The sequence below is a fragment of the Neopelma chrysocephalum genome, unplaced genomic scaffold (genome assembly GCF_003984885.1).
Source record: "Neopelma chrysocephalum unplaced genomic scaffold, ASM398488v2 Primary Assembly neopelma1_100, whole genome shotgun sequence".
Taxonomy (NCBI): Eukaryota; Metazoa; Chordata; class Aves; order Passeriformes; family Pipridae; genus Neopelma; species Neopelma chrysocephalum.
Window position 1 is genome coordinate 455,137 of NW_020897763.1, and position 17,337 is coordinate 472,473.

General features: G+C 56.2%; 1 protein-coding gene across 5 annotated transcripts in view; it reads left to right on the top strand.

Moving 5' to 3' along the window:
* Window positions 1–15,420, top strand: part of SLC16A1 (solute carrier family 16 member 1) — a 16,067-nt gene extending 647 nt beyond the window's left edge. The window contains exons 1-5 of one of the 5 annotated variants that reach the window (XM_027695124.1): window positions 82–155; window positions 8,794–9,051; window positions 12,031–12,174; window positions 12,626–13,474; window positions 13,892–15,420. In XM_027695124.1, the coding sequence (XP_027550925.1) occupies window positions 8,835–9,051; window positions 12,031–12,174; window positions 12,626–13,474; window positions 13,892–14,166 (1,485 nt within the window). In that variant the 5' untranslated portion in view covers window positions 82–155; window positions 8,794–8,834 and the 3' untranslated portion in view covers window positions 14,167–15,420. Of the gene's footprint in view, window positions 1–81; window positions 156–370; window positions 604–763; window positions 951–8,791; window positions 9,052–12,030; window positions 12,175–12,625; window positions 13,475–13,891 lie in introns of those variants that run through there. The other 4 variants (XM_027695123.1, XM_027695125.1, XM_027695126.1 and 1 more) reach the window with 4 other exon arrangements.
* Window positions 15,421–17,337: the final 1,917 nt, after the last annotated feature.

A 17,337-nucleotide genomic window follows, 5' to 3' on the forward strand; every position in this document is an offset into this window, starting at 1 on the left:
CGGGGGCGGGGTGGGGGGGGCCCGGCGGGGCGCACGTGGCGCGGGGGGGCGGCGCTCGGCGGGGCCCGTCCCGCTCCCGCCCCCGGGGCCCCTCCGCCCCTTATAGCGGCGGGGGCGGGGGCGGCCGCACTCGGCGGCGGTGGCGGCACCCGCAGGTAGGGCCCGGCCGGCCCACGTGGCGCGGCGGGACGGGGACGGGCGGGCGCGGGGTTGGGACCCCCCTCCTTCGGCTGCGGGACCCCCCCACACCCCATGACTCCTGGAGCCTCCCCCGGCTGCTGAAGCGCTCCGGCGGCTCCGCGCTGCCCGGGGCCGGTGAGGGTCCCCGCGCCGTTGCCGGGGCTCGCGGCCGCCGCCGTGGCCGTTCGGTTCGGTGGCGGGTCGGTTACACCGCGGCGGTTCTGCCCGCGTTGGATCCGCCGGTCCGGCCCCCCCCCCCCGGCTCCCTCAGACCCCCGGGAGGGGGGGAAGCCGTGTTTTTGTCCGCGCACCGGGGTGGCCGCGTGGTGAGGGTCCCACACGCGCCCCGCCCCGACCGCCCCCGCTCCTCCTTCAGCGGCAGCAGCGCCCCGGGGTCGGGGATCCCCCCGCGCCCTTCTCCCGGTGACCGGCGGGACCCGGGCCTGGGGGTGGCTGGTGGTGGCCTTGGGGGTCCTGGGTTGCCCAGCTGCCCTAGGCAGCGTTTCCTTGCCCCAGAGGGGGTTCCCCTGGGCCGGGGAGGGGGGTCTCTGCCCCGGAGGCTCCTTGTCCCCCGACCCCCCTCCAGCGGGGCCGGGCCCAGCCCCTCAGGCCGCTCCCCGGGCGCGTCCGCGGGACGGTCCCCGCGCCATTTGAGGGTGCTCGATAAGCGCTCGGGGTGCGGGGAAGGGGCGATTACTGCGTGTGTCTGGCGGCTGATGAAGGCAGGGAAGGCCCGGCAGCCGCGTGGGAACCGTGTCCTGCTGCTGGGGGTGAGTTTAGGGCTCTGGGGTGCCCCCCGTCCCCGTGGGGAGCGCTCCCGGAGCCCTCAGCCCCTGGCTGGGCTCCACATCGCTCACACCAGCCCCGGGCGGCTCCTCTGGGCAGGTGCTCGGAGCTGGACCTCGGGCGCTCGAGGCCGGCCGGGTGGTTGAGGTGCCCGGGTCCCTCAGCGCCGGGATCCACTGCTGGGGTTTGCGGGAGGGACTGCGGGGCTCCAGCCCCGGGAAAGGCGCCTTTAACGCCTGTTTCTGCCTTGCTCAGGGAGGAGGAGAAGGAGGCGGTGAGGTCCCTACGGCGCCACACGTGTGTGAGGTGCACACCCGCCCTCAGGTGTGCGGGTGGGCTGTCACTCGGCCGCCGAGGTGTTGCGGTGATCGGCAGTGGGAAGGTTGGACTCTTGGAACTCGCTGGTGGCTGGTGGTCGCTCACACTCGCCCCGTAACGAGGGGCTGTCGAAACGCTCCCCGAGCTGGCACCTACTTGCTCTGGTTGAAGCCCAGTGGTCTCTGGCAGGTGTTTGCTGGCCCCAGAATGAGATGCTCGGGGAGCTGCGTGCGGCTGGGCTCCAGATGTGCTGTTGGGATGCTTTGCCCGGGGTGGGTGTCCTGGCTCGCGGCAGGGCCCCCAAATGTGTCACAAAAGGTTGAGCAGTATTGGGGGGGTTTGGGAGCTGACCTGAGGAAAAGGGATGAACAAGAGGTGAACAAGAGGATCAGAACAAAGTTGTGGGTCAGGTGTAGCTGTAGCAGGAGAGGTGGGATTTGTGTCCTTCCCTGGGACAGCAAATGTTCTGAGTGTTCAGAACCCTTTCTGCAGGCTCACACCCTGCCGTGTGAGAGCAGGCCCTTTGCACCAGGATTACTCACGTTCTCTCTCATGTGCTTTAAGTTCCTTCTGAGGAAAAAGATGGATTTTCTTAGTTGCATCACAAGAAACCAGGTCTAATGATTCTGTTTTTGTGCCTTTCTGTGAGCCTTAAGCCTTTTTGTGGTGCACAGGCATCCCATTTTCATGCTAAGTGAGGTAATTTAGTGCTGGCTGATTCTCCTGGGTGTTTTTGCTCTGAGGTTTCCTTGGCTGTGTCTGGAAGGGAAGGAGCAGGGCTGAGAAATGGGCCGGGGGAGGGAACAGCTGGGGTGTGCTGGGTGTGGAGAAACCCCCTGAGCTCCTGTTTGGTAGCTTTGTGGGAAGGGGCTTTCTCAGTCTTAGATGAATCGCTGGGGTGAGTGATCTTGTAATCACAGGTTTTGCTAGTGTATGGCAAACCTCCCTGCCCCAAAGTCGTGGGGGTGCCTGTGCCGGTCCCGGCCCCTCAAGAAGGTGTGAAGCCTCCTTCTCTTCCAGGAGGTGTTCCCTAAAAAAGGTGTGAATGGTCGCATGTGCTTTCTTTTGGCTCCTACTTCGCACGATTGGCCTGATTTATCTGGCAGCTAAGGTGGAAAATACCCGGTGACTTTCATGCTGTCATTTTATATCTCCTTTATGAGGAGTTGAAAAGCTGCACGTAGGCTCGGGGAGGCGAGGTGCATCTCATTAAGTGCTATAGTGCAAATCTATTGTTGCACTTTTATGACTCTTCCTATTTCCTTCTCTGGAATCAGCCTGTAACAGTGACTGTAAGAAAGTGGGAGCCTCTCGCCGGCTGACTCACTTTCAAACGTGCCCTTAGAGCCGCTGCAGTGTAGTTGCAGTTGTACTGTAGCCAAAGAAAATCCGTGTGGAGCTGTAGTTAGTTGCTGAAACCACAATCACCCGCGTGCTACTGGTGTGACCTCCTCTCCCACCTCCATGCAGGTGCTGCCTTAGTCTTCAGTGTGAGTCTCCCACCTCCATCCTGGTGCTGCCCCAGCCCTGGTTTGAGTGCTGGGTTCATGATATGACCTTTCCCAGCTCTGTCCTGGTGCTCCCTTATCCCTGGTTTGAGGGCTCAGAGGCAGCAATAAAGTGGCAGTGGCTGGGAGCAGAGCTCAGGCTCCTGCTCTTGGGGGAGAGACAGTTCTGTTTGGACAGTGACAACTGTGACTTTTTGGGGGTTTGCAGCCCCCTGCTCTGCCAAGACACCGGGAGCTGTCCCTGGCTGGCAGTGTGGGTGTCTAATGAAAGAATGCCGGTGCTATTCCGTACCACATTTTTCTCATTCTGAGGATTTCCTGGCGGGCACAGGGTGTTCTGGGAGCGTTCCTGAGCACTGCTGGTGCGGGGAGGATCAGCTCTGTGTCCTGCCAGAGCACGACTCGTGCTCGGGGTGGGACTGTGACACCACGTACAGGGGCAGAGCACCTCCTGTCCCCTCCGGAGACTGGGGGACTTGGCTGGCTGCTGGTGCTGTGGGAATCCTTTTCTCTAGGAATATGGACACAGTTAGAGAAGGGGATCTGCGTGCTGTGCCTGGAGCTGAAGCCAATGTGAGCCCAGAGGACACGCAAGAGCTGCTGCACGTAATGTTCTTGTAACCAGCCTGGCCACAGGGTTTTGGGTCAGAGTGCTCTGGGAGAGCTGTGGCCACAGCCAGGCTCTGGTGTAGAAATAAGCTAGGCTTTTGACTTGGGCTTGTTAGTAGCTTGCTTAAGCTTGACTTCATGCTAGAGTAAGATGCTTGGTCCTTGCTCAGACAGGCTGAGCCTAGCTACTGCTAACAACCAGGCATGGCATCCCTGCATGGGAGCTCCTCTGGTGGGCAGAAATAGCTGCTCACTCGATCTGGTTGGTTGTTTTTCCCCAAAGCTGCCAACAAACCATCCCAACATCTCACTTTGCTGGGCAGCTCACAGCCTTTCACAGCCTGTGCTGCTCTGGGGAGCATTTTGGAGGTCGGAAGGCTGTGTTTGCTGGAGAGAACCGTGGCGGGTGTCCAGGGAAGGTCTGTGGCGGGTGTCCAGGGAAGGTCTGTGGTGAGTGTCCAGGAAGGTCCATGGCAGGTGTCCAGGGAAGGTCCATGGTCCTGCCCGGCAGGGCGAGCAAGATGATCTGTGTCTCTGCAGGCCAGGGCTCGTGCTGGCGGTGGAGCTGGAGGAGGGCAGCTGCCAATGCCGTGCCCCGTGGCGTCTGTCTGTCTGTCTGTCTGCATGTTGGGCCAGCAGACCAGGGCACGTCTGGGGGTGCACTGGCCGTCCCCGGTGGGGAGAGACACTGAGCGGGCCCGGCTGCTTCTGGCCTAAACCTTGAGCCTGCCCGTGCGGGCTGCCGGCCTCAAGCAAGCCCTGCCCGTGCTGCTGACCTCACCTCACCCCGGCAGCGAGGGCTGGGGCTGAGCGGGGCCTCAATCGACCATTGTCTTGGTGCAGAGCCCTTGGAAGCGCTGGGGAGTCACGTAGGCCATGTGCTGCCAGGTTAAATCCCGGCTGTGGGGGCTCGCTGGAATTACAGCTCTGTGCTTAATGCCCTAAACCCGCTTAAAACCGGTGAAAGTGGTGTCTCATTAGCTCCTGACAATCTTGATTTCGTCTTGTTGCTGGCCAGAAAAGGGCCAGATTTGAAGCTATAAAGTGTTATTGGCTGTGGACACCTTCGTTTCCCCAGCATGAGATCTCAGTTTAGTTTCAGGGACCAGAAGGGATGCCGGGAGTCTGCCAGCTCCCAGTGTTGGACAAATGTCCCATGGGATGTTTATGGCCCTGTGCTGAGCACTGGAAGAGCCTGTTGTGGTGAGCTGGGCTTGGGAGGTTCTGCTGGGAGGGGTAGATATGTGTCAGGCTCTCCTTTGGCTCGTGCTTTGGGATGGGGCTGGTGGAAACAGGCTCCCGGGGACCAGTGTCCCCTTCTCTGCTGGGAGCTTGAGGGAGGAGTACCCCCAGGGAGTGGGATCTGTGCTGCTGGTGAGGGGCAGCTTTGTGCCCATCCTACCTTGTTTCAGTGTTGGCATTCCCAGGCCAAAGGCAGGGTCCAGCTGACAAAGGCGCAAGGAGCTCAAATGGCTGCTGTATAGCTGGGACATCCCTGGACTTCTTTTTGCCATGGAGATCCCGCTCCAGACATTGCTACATCCTGCTCTGGAGCTGGGAGAGCGCAGGAGGAGCAGAAGGCAGGGAGCAGAGGCAGCAGGGCTGGGATGAGTTGCTGTGGACTTCACACCTACCAAGGTGTGCTGGGTGAGCTTCTACCAGCAGTGGCACAAACCTGCATGGACACCGGGATAGGGGTGGGCTGTGGGAGCAGGAGCTGGGGCTCCCTGGCTGCCCTGCTTCAGGTCCCAGGCACTCTGAGCATGGGAAAGGCTTTGTGAGTTTACACAGCAGCAGATGCCATGAGTGTATGCCCCGAGCAGGGAAGCCTTGAGCTGGAGGGATGTGTGAGCAGAGGCAGAGGTGTGTTGTGCTCAGGCACAGCCCCTGCGTGGGTGGGGGATGTCCTTCTTCCTCTGACCCCAAAAAGGAGTGGTGTGAGGCCACTTTCATAAAGGCTTTGCCCCAGAAATACTTTGCAGCATTCGCAGCACTTTATAAATGTGAGCCTCTGTCTTTCTGTGCTGGAGTCCTGCCAATCCGGGCTTTGAAAAGCGCAGCAATTTGCTGCATTATGTAACTAAAAAGTCTTGAAATCATCCTGTTCCAGGCCCCTTTGGAGAAGGGATAACAGTGCCTGTGCGTGGGACCTCGGAGATGGAAGGGCTTTAGTCTCCTGTGGGATCTGTTTCGAGGTGATACCGTCCTCGTTGCCTCCATTCCTGCTCTCGATATCGCTGTGCAGAGGAGGGTGGCTGTAGGCTACCCATTCCTGTGGATTAGTCAGGACTTCAACAGGGAGCAGATGTGATACTCACACTCATTACTCGCTCTCATCAGTCTTAATTACTGCAAATATGGTTATTTTATTTCCTAATAGGGCAAACTGTAGCTGGCTGCCTGGCAGCTGTGAATTTGGTTTCCAAACACGTCTTACACGTTGCAGCTCTTCCAAAACAGAGCTGGAAATGTCATAACTATGTTCTGAGTGTTTTTTTTTTTTTTTCCTTTTTGCAAAGGGGAGGAATCTTTCCAATTAGGCTGCCTGCCTTACATGTGCTTTATTTTCTTTTTCCCTCGCTCCTTTGAAACTATTTCTGTGTGGAGGCAAGGAGGAAATCAGCAAGAAGCCTTAATGCGGTTGAGAATGAGCTTTCTAAAACTGGTCTTTCTTAATAAGGATTTTCAATGAGTCAGGGAAAAGTGTTGTGGCATGCAGAACTCCCCATGTAAACCCTCTGGCGTCAGGCTTTGGGAATCTTGCTTCATGGTCTCAAAACCTTGTTCAGCTGAAGGTTTTTTCATTGTGCCTCAGCAATGCAAGAGAGGTCATGTCTAACCTGCCAGAGGCCTTTTATTTTACAGAGAGATGCCACCTCAGCACCCACAGGAGGAGGAATGCTGCTCGCAGGGGAAGAACAAATAGGTGAACCAAGCCACAGTCATTCCTGAGCAGTTGAGCTCCTCGGGAACAGTGTATGTGTCTCAGGAGCAAAAGGGAAAAATCCCCAACACCTCATCCACACCCCGCCAGCCTTTGCCTTGGATGGCTTTTATTGCCTGTAGTTTTAATTAGTGCTCACAAGTAGATTGTATTCCGTGCTGGGAGTTTTTATAGCCAACACCTGGTAGTTTCAGCTTTTAAAAAAAACGTTTTGAATAAATCAGTGTGGTTGGATGAGGCTTTAAGGTTCACTGAAGGCCATGAAAGCTCAGTGTGACTCAAAGCAAGAGGTGGTGGAAGTGCCAGTGTGGGGAGGGGATGTTCAGCAATTCCCGGTGCTTGCAGTGGGTGGGCTGCTCCATGTCCGGAGAGGCCAGAGTGCATCAGGAGCCTCTGGCACTTCCCTCCCTGACTGCTGGTGCCAGGTGGGTGCCCACAGGTGTGTTGGCCCGGGGATCTGCCTGCAGCCAGACCCCAATGTGGGTCAAGCCATCCCTGTGAGTCCCAGAGAGGAAATCAGAGGAAAAAGTCTCTGGCTCCTGGGCATAGTTCAGCTGCGGACGTGCCAGGGGCAGCGTCTTGTCAATGATTCCTTTGTTGGAGCGGCGGGTGGCTCGGAGCTGCTCGTGATGGTCATGTGTCACACTGGCCAGGATGCAGGAAAATACCCTGCCAGTCAGAAACCAGTGTCTGGGTCAGGCTAAACCAGTCTTAGCGGCTTATGGAATCCGGCCTCCCGTGCTTTGCTTCCTCTCACCTCGCGTGGGTCCTCCGGGGCATCACCTGAGCACGGCCAGGTGTCGGGTGGCTCTGGCAAACCCAGTGCTGTATCAGGTAACTGCTGCTGGTGCCTCCGGTGCCAGGTGGGAGCGGGGTCTCCCTATGGCTCTGGGCTGTGCTTCGGGTGGGACGCCCTGATCCCGGCCTTGGATGTGCCTCGGAGTTACATGGAGCGAGTGAAAAGGCAGGCGCCCGCAGTGCTGTGGTGTGTGCCCAGGGGACGTGCCAGGTAGATGCTGGCATGTCAACAGCCGTGGATGAGATGGTAATCGCCGCGAGCCGGGGCGGATTCGCGCTATAAATAGGAGGCTGCACCTCTCGGAGCCAGCACCACGCTGCTTTGAAGTTGTCGCTGTGCCTGGTGTGACCCGACGAGCTCTGGAAAAGGCTCTCTGACTCCAAGGTGGCTTTTTCCTCGAGTGCAAACCTCAGCAGCAAGCTGCAGAGCGAGGGGTGGGCTCTGGTGAAGGAGCCCAGTGACCCCTCCTTGGCTGATGGTGCTTAATATGGGCAGGGCGATCTCTGGCTGGGGAGGGCCGTGGTGCATCAGAAAGTGTCTTCTAAAACCCCTGGGGCCACACAGGAGTTCTGGGGTTGGTAGTGATTCCTGTTGCTTTGCATGTTGTGACCCAGGTTTGTGAGCAGCTGCCCTGGTTGTGGTTCCTCCCAGGATGGCTCGTGCTGCTCTCGGCTGAGCAGCCGTGGTTCAGAGGAGCTGTGCCTCCGGGGTGTGATCCAGCTGTGCAACAGCTGCAGCGTGGGCCTGTTCATGAGCAGCCCGACCCTGCTGGCCTCTGGATCGCTCCCAATCAGCCTCTCCCTGCTCAGCCTCTCCAAGGGGATTCCATGCTTCAGCAAGACTGTGTGACATTTCCCCATTTATTTTGTTCTGTAATCCCTTCTGGTTTCATCTTTTTAGGTGAATTGGTTTTTACATTTTGGTGCTTTGCGAAACCTGCCTTTTGGATAGGGGGAGGGGTTTGGATGCAGCTGGGTCAGGAGATGCCCAGGCAGGGCCAAGTCCCCTGGGAATCAGGCTCTGCTGGGGCAGCTCCATGTGGATCCACCTCCCCCTTCCCTGGCAGCATACAGGAGCCTTCCCTGGTCACTGCTCAGGCTAAATTTAGCTGCAGCCCTTGACCTTTAGGGGTAGTGGGTGTGCTGTGACACCTGACTGTTCTTTAGCAAAACAGGGGTGTCCTGGCCCCTGTGTGGGGACTTATTTCAGTCACTGTGTCTGCAGTCAATAACCTGGGTGTGCTGCTCCTGCTCCAGGTGGCCTAGAGCTTCCTGGGATATTGAAGTGCTTGGGTTTCACTCCTGGAGATGCTGTGGGGGCTCTGCCCATGCAGATGAGCCCTGGCTGCTGCTGTCCCAGACACTGTCTGGCCTTTCCAGGTCAGGGTGTCATATCTTAAATTTATCCCTTACAAATACATACTGTCCAGGGCTCTTAAAGGCCAGCTGCAATATGAGCGTGTATTTTGGGGTGGCCCAGTGTGCTGGTGACCCTCAAGTGCTCCCACCCCTCGGATCAGCTCTCCTGGAGGTGGTGGGGGCACTGCTGCTGTGCCAGCCTTGGGAGCAGAGCTTGAGCTGTGCAGTTGTGTGCCAGGAGCAGGGATGCAGCGTCTGCTCTCAGCTGAGGCAACACTTTGTCCCTTGCAGATCTTTGAACCCCAACTGAGTCGTTGCCAACTTGGTTCAAGATGCCACCGCCCGTCGGAGGCCCCGTGGGATACACTCCTCCTGAAGGAGGATGGGGATGGGCCGTGGTCGTCGGAGCCTTCATCTCCATTGGATTTTCCTATGCCTTCCCCAAATCCATCACCGTGTTCTTCAAAGAGATTGAGGTCATCTTCAATGCGTCCAGCAGCAAAGTCTCCTGGATCTCGTCCATCATGCTGGCTGTTATGTATGCAGGAGGTAAGTGGGCTGGAGGCAGCAGTGCTTGTGCTCCTGTGTCACAGCACAGGATGCTGCTCTGCTGCTGGGGCTGGTGATGCCCACCTGGCCATAGCGAAACAACCAAAACTTTGCTAAAAGTTGGAATTCTCTCCTTATGTGAGAGCAAAACCTCCCTTAATGAGTTTTCTTGAAAGAGGTTGCTCAGAAAGTTCTATTTAGTGCCCAGAATGCAAAAACCGGGTTAATCTGTCCTCCTCTGCAAAGCTGTAAGTAAAATCTTTCCGGGGAATTATGACTTGTGTAATTCTGCCCTTGTCCTTGTTACAGTGGGCTATGGACTCTGTGTCTGCTCCCAGCACCCTCCTGAAGGCCAGGGAGCTGCTGTGCCACGTGTGGGAGCCTCATTCCCAGAGGCACTTTTCTTTTAGATAAGACATTGATTTTTTTTTTTTTTTATTATTTTTAAATTCAGTGTACAGTAGGTCTGTCTAGGGATTTGTCCCCGTTTTCTGGTGAGCTCAGCTGTGCTTGGAGTGCACTGAAGCCTCGTGCTGCCTTTTCCTCCTTGCTGGTGCCGAGCAGTGTCATGAGCAGCTTGTGCTGTTTGAGGATGGCAATGTGCACTGGAAGTACAGAGGCATGAGCAGAATAAGGCAAACCCACTTAAACTAAAGCAGCTCCCCTCCCCTGCCCTTCAGCAACTGCCTTTTGAAGGCTTTTAATCCCCCAGCCGTGTGCTTTATGCTTGTCTTTAATGGGTGAGGAGCAAGCAGGGCGCTCCTCGTCTCCAGACCCTGGGGTCTTGTACCCGCCTGCAAACACGGCCTTGTGCTGGGCTGAAAGAAACTCTTACTGGGAGCCTGCTGTTGTGGCCACTTCAGAGGCAAATGGGAGCTTGTCCTGCTGCCATGCCCAGCTGGCGAGGTGCCCGCGGCCTCGCTGCATTTGTGCATCCAAAGGAGCTGACGTCAGCTCCCGGCTGAGCACGAGGCTTTTCCTTTGGAGGGAACAGGCTCTGCTTTGTCCTCGCTCAGCCAGCGAAGCGACCAGCACATTTCCCTGCTCCCATGTTATAACAAGCTTGTAAACCGTGTAACTGCCTTAATGAGACCAAATCTGGGCCATTCCTCCCCTCCTAATAGCTCAGAGCTGGTTCCTCTGGGTGCCCTGAGGGCAGCACTGGCTGGAGCTACCTGGCAGCAGGGGTGAGAGTTGCCTCCTCCAGCCCTGGGGTCGTGGTTGTCCCCCTGTCCCCCTCTGTCCACACTGTCGCTGTCTTTCCTGCCCCCATTGATCTGTTGCCATTAAATTCCAAGAACTGCTGATCTTGAACCACTTGCTCATAAGCTGGTGCCAGGGATGCTGAAAGTACCCCAGACTTGCCCAAGTGCTTTTTTTTCACCCAGAGGGTGGTTGGGCACTGGAACAGGCTCCCCAGGGCAGTGGTCATGGCCCCAAAGCCTTACAAAGCTCAAGGAGCCTTTGGACAACACTCAGGCACATGTTGGGATTTTTAGGGTTGCCCTGGGTGGGGCCAGGAGCTGGACTTCAGTGATCCTTGCTGATCCTTTCCAACTCAGGATTTTCTATGATTTGTCCCACAGCTGCTGGAGCACAGGAACATGCTCCTGCCCGAACCCAGACTCTGCAAAGAGTCTGAATTGCACTGGAGCAATAGGGCACCTGGCACTACCCAGCTGGGTAGTTTCCTGCTGGCTGCCCTTGAATCCTGCTGCTCCCTGGCTGGACTTACTGGAGGGGAGGCCGTGGGTGCTGTTAGACTCTGTCCAGGGGCACCATATTTCTAAGTTCAAGGTCCAGTGCTGAGCAAAGTGCTGAGTGCTCTGCGGGGAAGCCTGTGGGATTTGGGGTGATGTGGCACCTCCTGGGTGCTGCTGCTCCCTCTCACGAGACCAGGGCCATGGCCCATTCCCATGGGACCACACTGGATGCAGAGAGCAGGATGCTGTGGGGCTGGGGGCAGCCTCTGCAGCTCCAAGGCCTCTGTAACCTTCTCCAGACTTTGTTTAAACTGGGCAAAAAGGTCAAGTAGCATCTGAGGATCCATGAACAACATGTTGACAACCTCTCTGTCTGTTAATGGCAAAGCGGGGTCTGTTAATATTCACTGGATGAACATCCAGTCTATTTAAATACCTTTTAGTGTCTGTAGAGCATGCTTGGCAGTATCTAATCACTGTTTGCTTTGGATTAAAGCTCCTGATAGTGAAGCACTTAAAAGGGCAATTGGGTCCTGTTTGCCTTAGGGGTAGCAGTGAAAACAGAAGCACCCCTTCTCCTGGGGCAGTGCTGCTCCTCCTGTGAGCCCTGGGAGCTTCACTTGTGCCCACAGAAGATGCTTCCTCACAACTTTGTCTGGTCTTGGTAAGAAACCTTGTGCTGGAGATGGGCAGTTGCTGTGCAGTTGCTTTGCTGCTGAGACCCCAGGCTGTGGTGGGTAGGTGACTGCAGGCAGGGCAGAGGCCACAGCAGGGGCAGGTGGCTTCACCCTGTCCCAAACCCCTGTTTTTGGGGACAGCTGGTGCCTAAGCAACTCCTGTTTCAGCCCACAGAAGGCAACTTGCTCAGAGAAATCAAAGTTTTCTGTGGTCTGACCAATTCCTACTCTTGTGGTGGTTTAGATTGGATATTAGGAAGAAATTCTTCCTTGTGCACAGGTTACCTGGAGAAGCTGTGGGTGCCCCATCCCTGGAAGTGTTCAAGGCCAGGTTGGACAGGGCTTGGAGCAACCTGTGGAAGGTGTCCCTGCCCATGGCAGGGAGTTGGAACTAGATACTCTTTAAGGTCCCTTCCAACCCAAACCATTCTGTGATTCTCTTATCTCCTCCTACCCTTACCCAGTTCCCTCCCTGGGTGAAGCATCACTATGTGAACGGTGGAACCCTCTGGCAGCAAAGCTGCAGTGTGCTTGTGTGTGTGTGTCCTGTCTCTCATGCAAAGATAACTCACCTTGGGTGCATTTCCTTTGTCCCCCAGGTCCCATCAGCAGCATCCTGGTGAACAAGTACGGCAGCAGGCCCATCATGATCGCGGGCGGGTGCCTGTCGGGCTGCGGGCTGATCGCAGCCTCCTTCTGCAACACGGTGGAGGAGCTCTACTTCTGTGTTGGGGTCATAGGGGGTAAGTGAGGGCTCTGCCCCAGCAGGGCAGTGACAGGAGCGTCTTAAACCCAGTGATAATTAAGGAATGTCTATAAACTGGCATAAATTCTGATTTCTGTCGCTGCCTGGTACCTCCCCAGCTGGCAGCAGGGGCTCACTGCTGCTTGTGCAGTTGGGAAGTTGGTGGTCAGGCACTGGAACAGACTGTCCAGGGCAGTGGTGGAATCTCCATCCCTGGAAGTGTTTAAGAAGCACGTAGGTGTGGCACTGGGACATGGCTTAGTGGTGGACCTGATAGTGCTGGGTTAATGGTTGGATTCAGTGATCTTAAAAATCTTTTCCAACCTTAATGATTCCATGATTCTAAGTTGGAAATGGAGCTGTGAAACCCCCACAGCTGAAACCCCGCTTGTCCCACCAACCCTTCTGTGGCTCAGTGTCTGAGTCCTGAGCCCCCATTTCTCTTGTAGGCCTTGGACTCGCCTTCAACTTGAACCCAGCCTTAACCATGATCGGCAAGTACTTCTTCAAGAAGCGTCCGCTGGCCAACGGGCTGGCGATGGCAGGAAGCCCTGTCTTCCTCTCCACCCTGGCGCCTGTCAACCAGATGTTCTTTGGCATATTTGGCTGGCGTGGCAGCTTCCTCATCCTCGGTGGCCTCCTGCTGAACTGCTGCGTGGCCGGATCCCTGATGCGGCCCATAGGTCCCAAGCCGGATCAGAATAAGGAGGCGCAGCAGGAGGCTGGGAAGGCAGGGAAAAAGGATGATGGTGACACCAGCACAGACCTCATCGATGGCAAGGGCAAGAAAGAGAAGAGCTCGTTCTTCCAGACAATCAACAAGTTCTTGGACCTGTCTCTGTTCACGCACAGGGGCTTCCTGCTCTATCTGTCAGGCAATGTGATCATGTTCTTTGGGCTGTTCGCTCCCTTGGTCTTCCTCAGCAATTATGCAAAGAGCAAGAAGATCCCTAGTGAGTCTGCAGCCTTCCTGCTCTCCATCCTGGCCTTCGTGGACATGGTGGCCAGACCTTCCATGGGACTGGTGGCAAACACCAAGTGGATCAGACCTCGCGTCCAGTATTTCTTTGCCATCTCTGTGATTTACAACGGGGTTTGCCACCTCTTGGTCCCCATGTCCACCACCTATGCTGGCTTCTGCATTTATGCTGGATTCTTTGGCTTTGCCTTTGGCTGGCTGAGCTCGATCCTGTTTGAGACCCTGATGGACCTGGTGGGAGCTCAGCGGTTCTCCAGCGCCGTCGGCCTGGTGACCATCGTGGAGTGCTGCCCTGTGCTCCTGGGACCCCCTGTGCTAGGTAAGGATGTGCTGTGCCTGGGGGACTCACTTGAGGATGTGGTTTAGTGGTGACCACTGTGGTGGCTCTGGGTTGATGGTTGGACTTGATAATCTTAAAGGTCTGTTCCAACCTTAACGGTTCCATGACTCTGGCTGTCCTGCCTGGCCTTGCTGAGCCGTGGCATGTCCCCCTGAACAATGGGCAGCCCTTGGCACTGGGGCAGGGGTGAGGAGACCACCCTGGCATCTGAGAGATGGCTGAGGAAGTGGGGGCTGAGCCCCTGGCATGGGGTGGGGGAGCAGGGAATAAAGGACTGTGGGAGAGGTCCTTGCCTGAAGGTGCGGGTGATGGTTTTGGGCTGGTCTTGGCAACATAACCCAAGAGCTGCTCCAGGTTTTGGGGATCTCGCTAAGCTGTCCCCTCTCCGTCCCTCAGGGAGGCTCAATGACATGTATGGTGACTACAAGTACACGTACTGGGCCTGCGGGGTCGTCCTCATCATTGCTGGGATCTACCTCTTCATCGGGATGGGCATCAACTACCGCCTGGTGGCAAAGGAGCAGAAGGCGGAGAAGGCGAAGAAGGAAGGGAAGGAGGAGGAGACCAACGTGGACGAGCCCGAGAAGCCGAAAGAGGCGAACAACGATGTGGCCCCCTCTCCTCAGAAGAGCTCTGAGGATGTTGTCAAAGAGGAGGAGAGCCGCATGTGAGGGACCGGTCTCAATCCCGGAGTGTCGGGAAAGCGCTGCTGCCCTGGCGGGGCGGCCGGGGCACAGCTCTGCTGGCGCTGGGCGGCCGTGAGAAGTGTTTAAACCAGGTGTTCATTTTTAAACAGGCTCTGAATTGTCTTTCCATCTGTGTTCAACAAAGGTAACAGGCCTACACATGCAGTATCCTCGTGTGTCGGGGGCAGGGGGGGTTTATAGTCTTGGCTTTTTAACAGTAACATGAATGTACTAATATGTGCCTTACAGTCTCCATATCTAGTCAAATCTGGATGAGCCTTAACTCTAAACTGTGCTTTAGCTCTGTATTCTGCTTGGGGTTGGGGAGGGTGGGGGGGGGTGTATGTGTGTGTTTTGGGGAGTTTTGTTGTTAAAAAGCCATAAAAAGCAGGATACTGGATTTGTTGGAGCACGATGAGCTTCAGGGCCAGCCCTGGATGAATACTGCTTCACACGCTTCTTACCGCAGGCCCTCTGCAGGGGGGAGAGCCGGGCACGGGGCAAGGTGCTCCTCGACCCTCGTGCCCGGTGCCTCCTGGCTCTGTAGGTGGTCTTTTAGGTATGTTTTGAAAACACTTTTTAGCTACTGTAGTTCTTTAAAGTCCCTGTTTTTGTAGCTGTTCTCTCATGGGATATTCAGGTTCAAGAAGGACGGCTGTGGTTCTTGCTGAGCAGCGTTACCCGCTCCGGGGCCGTGGCAGTCTGGGTGTGCCCCAGCCTTCCTTGGGCAGGGCTGGGGTCTCCCCTGCCTCCCCACTCTGCCCTGATGGTGCCTCTTTTCAGCCCCATGCTGGGTGATGTGAAATGGGGGGCTCAGTTTGGGGTGCTGGCATTGATCCTGCTGCAGGTCTGTGCTGCCCTGTCCCTCCACGGGGTGGGTTTCCACCAGAGCATCCCACCCACAGGAGTGTTTTGGGTGCCTGACCCTGGGCAGAGTGGTGGGGCACGTGGAGATGGTACATCCCTGAGACTTTCTGCTTTTGCTCTTTTACCTGTTAGAGAAACCTCTTTTACTTGCTTCTGTTCAACTGAGATCTTCAGGCGGTGGATGCCGAACCTCTCACATCTAGGACACGTAAGGGGGAGGAAAGAATTTGTATGTATTTATTTTTTATTTTTTAGTGTTGGAAAATATCTCAATGTACGTGGAGCAGGTTAATGGCTCTCAAGTTCTAGTACATGTTGATCAGAATTCATGTTAAGAGGCTGAGTTTTTTCAAATAAACTTGTTTTTTTTTTACAATTTACCCATCAAATGTTGAACTTCTTTCTTAGAATCATACTTCTGTGTGCTAGACAATGTAGATTTAGGGTCAGTTTGGGGGAGAGGGAAGTGGGGCTGTGGCAGGGCAGATGCTCTTGCTGTCTGTGCTGTCTCCCTCTGAGCTGAGTGGGACCACGGCCGTATGGGAGCTGAAACCAAAAGAGGGGTTAAATGAAGGTGGTCCTGAGGGAGCTGTCCTGGGGTCCCTGGACTCCTGGTAGGGTCAGGCCCTGCACTGCAGCCACTCTCCTTATGCTCCCTTGGCTGCTAGGCCACTTTGGGCCTTGCTTTGGTCTAAATCTTACAGAAAGGAGGGTGGGTTGGGTTTTTCATACTGCAGAGTAACTTAATAAAGCCAACAGGTTACTTTGTACAAGAGGATGTTGTGCAGTGCTAAACTGTGATACTGTAAAGCCAAGTAACTGGCTGATGTGTCTACTGGACCACAGGGATGGGCTCATATCACAATAACCCACCCTTGGGGAGCTGCCCCTGTTCTCCTAATTTTTGCAGTACAGGCAGGTGGGTCTCCAGTGGGGTAAAAATCTCCCAGTCAAGTAGGGGCTGCAGGAGGGGCTGGGATGTAGCTTGAGCTCCTCTGCCAGGTGTGTGGCTGATGCTCTGCTGGTCCCCTCCCTTCCTGAGCAGGGGGGGTCCTGTCTGGGCTGTGGTACCACTGCAGCTGACAGGGGTGTTACCATAGCCAGCACTGCTGGGAGAGGCTCACAGAGCCAGAGGCAGGGAGCCAACCCTGCTGCTAAGGAAAAAAGTGTTTAAATAATTTCCTGCTGCTTGGACGTGGCTGGCCTGGAACACTTCAGTAGTAAATCCCAGTTGTTTTCTAAGGGTGGCCTCCATGCCCTGTCTGGAGCTGGGTACCAGCCCTGTCCTGGTTCCAGGACCTCCTGTGGGACTGCTCCTGGGATCCAACACTGTGGAAGTGCAGGTGAGGGAGGAAGGTGTGTGTGGGGTCAGGAGGAGAAACTCTTGCCCTCTATTAGGCTATAAACTCTCAATTGCCCTGGTTAGGGCAGAGCACAGTTCTTGCTGTGCCTCGGCAGGGCTGACACCACCCCAGAGCATGGACTCTGCCCTGGGCCAGCCTCTCCCACTGGACAGGGGCTGTCCCTGTGCCTGTTCCTCCTGGCTCAGCTCACTGGAGCAGCAGGGCTATATTTAGTCACGTTATTTCTGTGAGCAGAGGTATCTCCAGTGCTGAGAAGTACAAGAGCTGGGCTCCCAGAGCCTCTCACTGTTGCCTCTACCCATAAACCAGGAGCTAAAATTAGGCACAGGGCTCAGTGTGTCGGGTGGGAGCCTTGACTTTCCCTGTGGTGATGAGTGAGTGGGCAGTGGATGCTCAAACCAGCCCTGTGTGTGCAGCCTGTGTCCCAGGACTGCCCTGGAGGCTGAACCCACGGCACTGTTTAACTGGAGCAGACTGGGATCTGCTGGGATGATCCCTTTCCAAAGGACCACAGGACACCTATGGGGACGTGTGAGCGCTTCCCTGCTCCCCAGGCCAGGAGGTGTGAGCAGTGGGAGCATTGTTGGCCAGCTCCCCTCATTCTTCCCCAGGTTTCCTCTGCGGGACCGGCCACGCCACCTTCCTTCCTCCGGGGGCAGCAAAATAAAATTCCCTTCATAGCGGGCAGAATTGAGGAAATAGTTGGGAGCTAATTCCCGTGCAGTTTGTTTTCCCAAACATGCTCGGCAGCAGCTGGGGGGGTGTTTGGGGGCTCCCAGAGGAGCAGGCGGGTGCTCCAGCTGCCGGCTGGGAACCGCTGCCAGCGGCTGATGGCCAGCAGCAGCCAGGCTGGCTGAGGGTGGGATCCAGGACAAGGCAGGCAGATTCCAGCTGCCCTCCTTCCTTCTTTCCCTCTGTTAGGGAA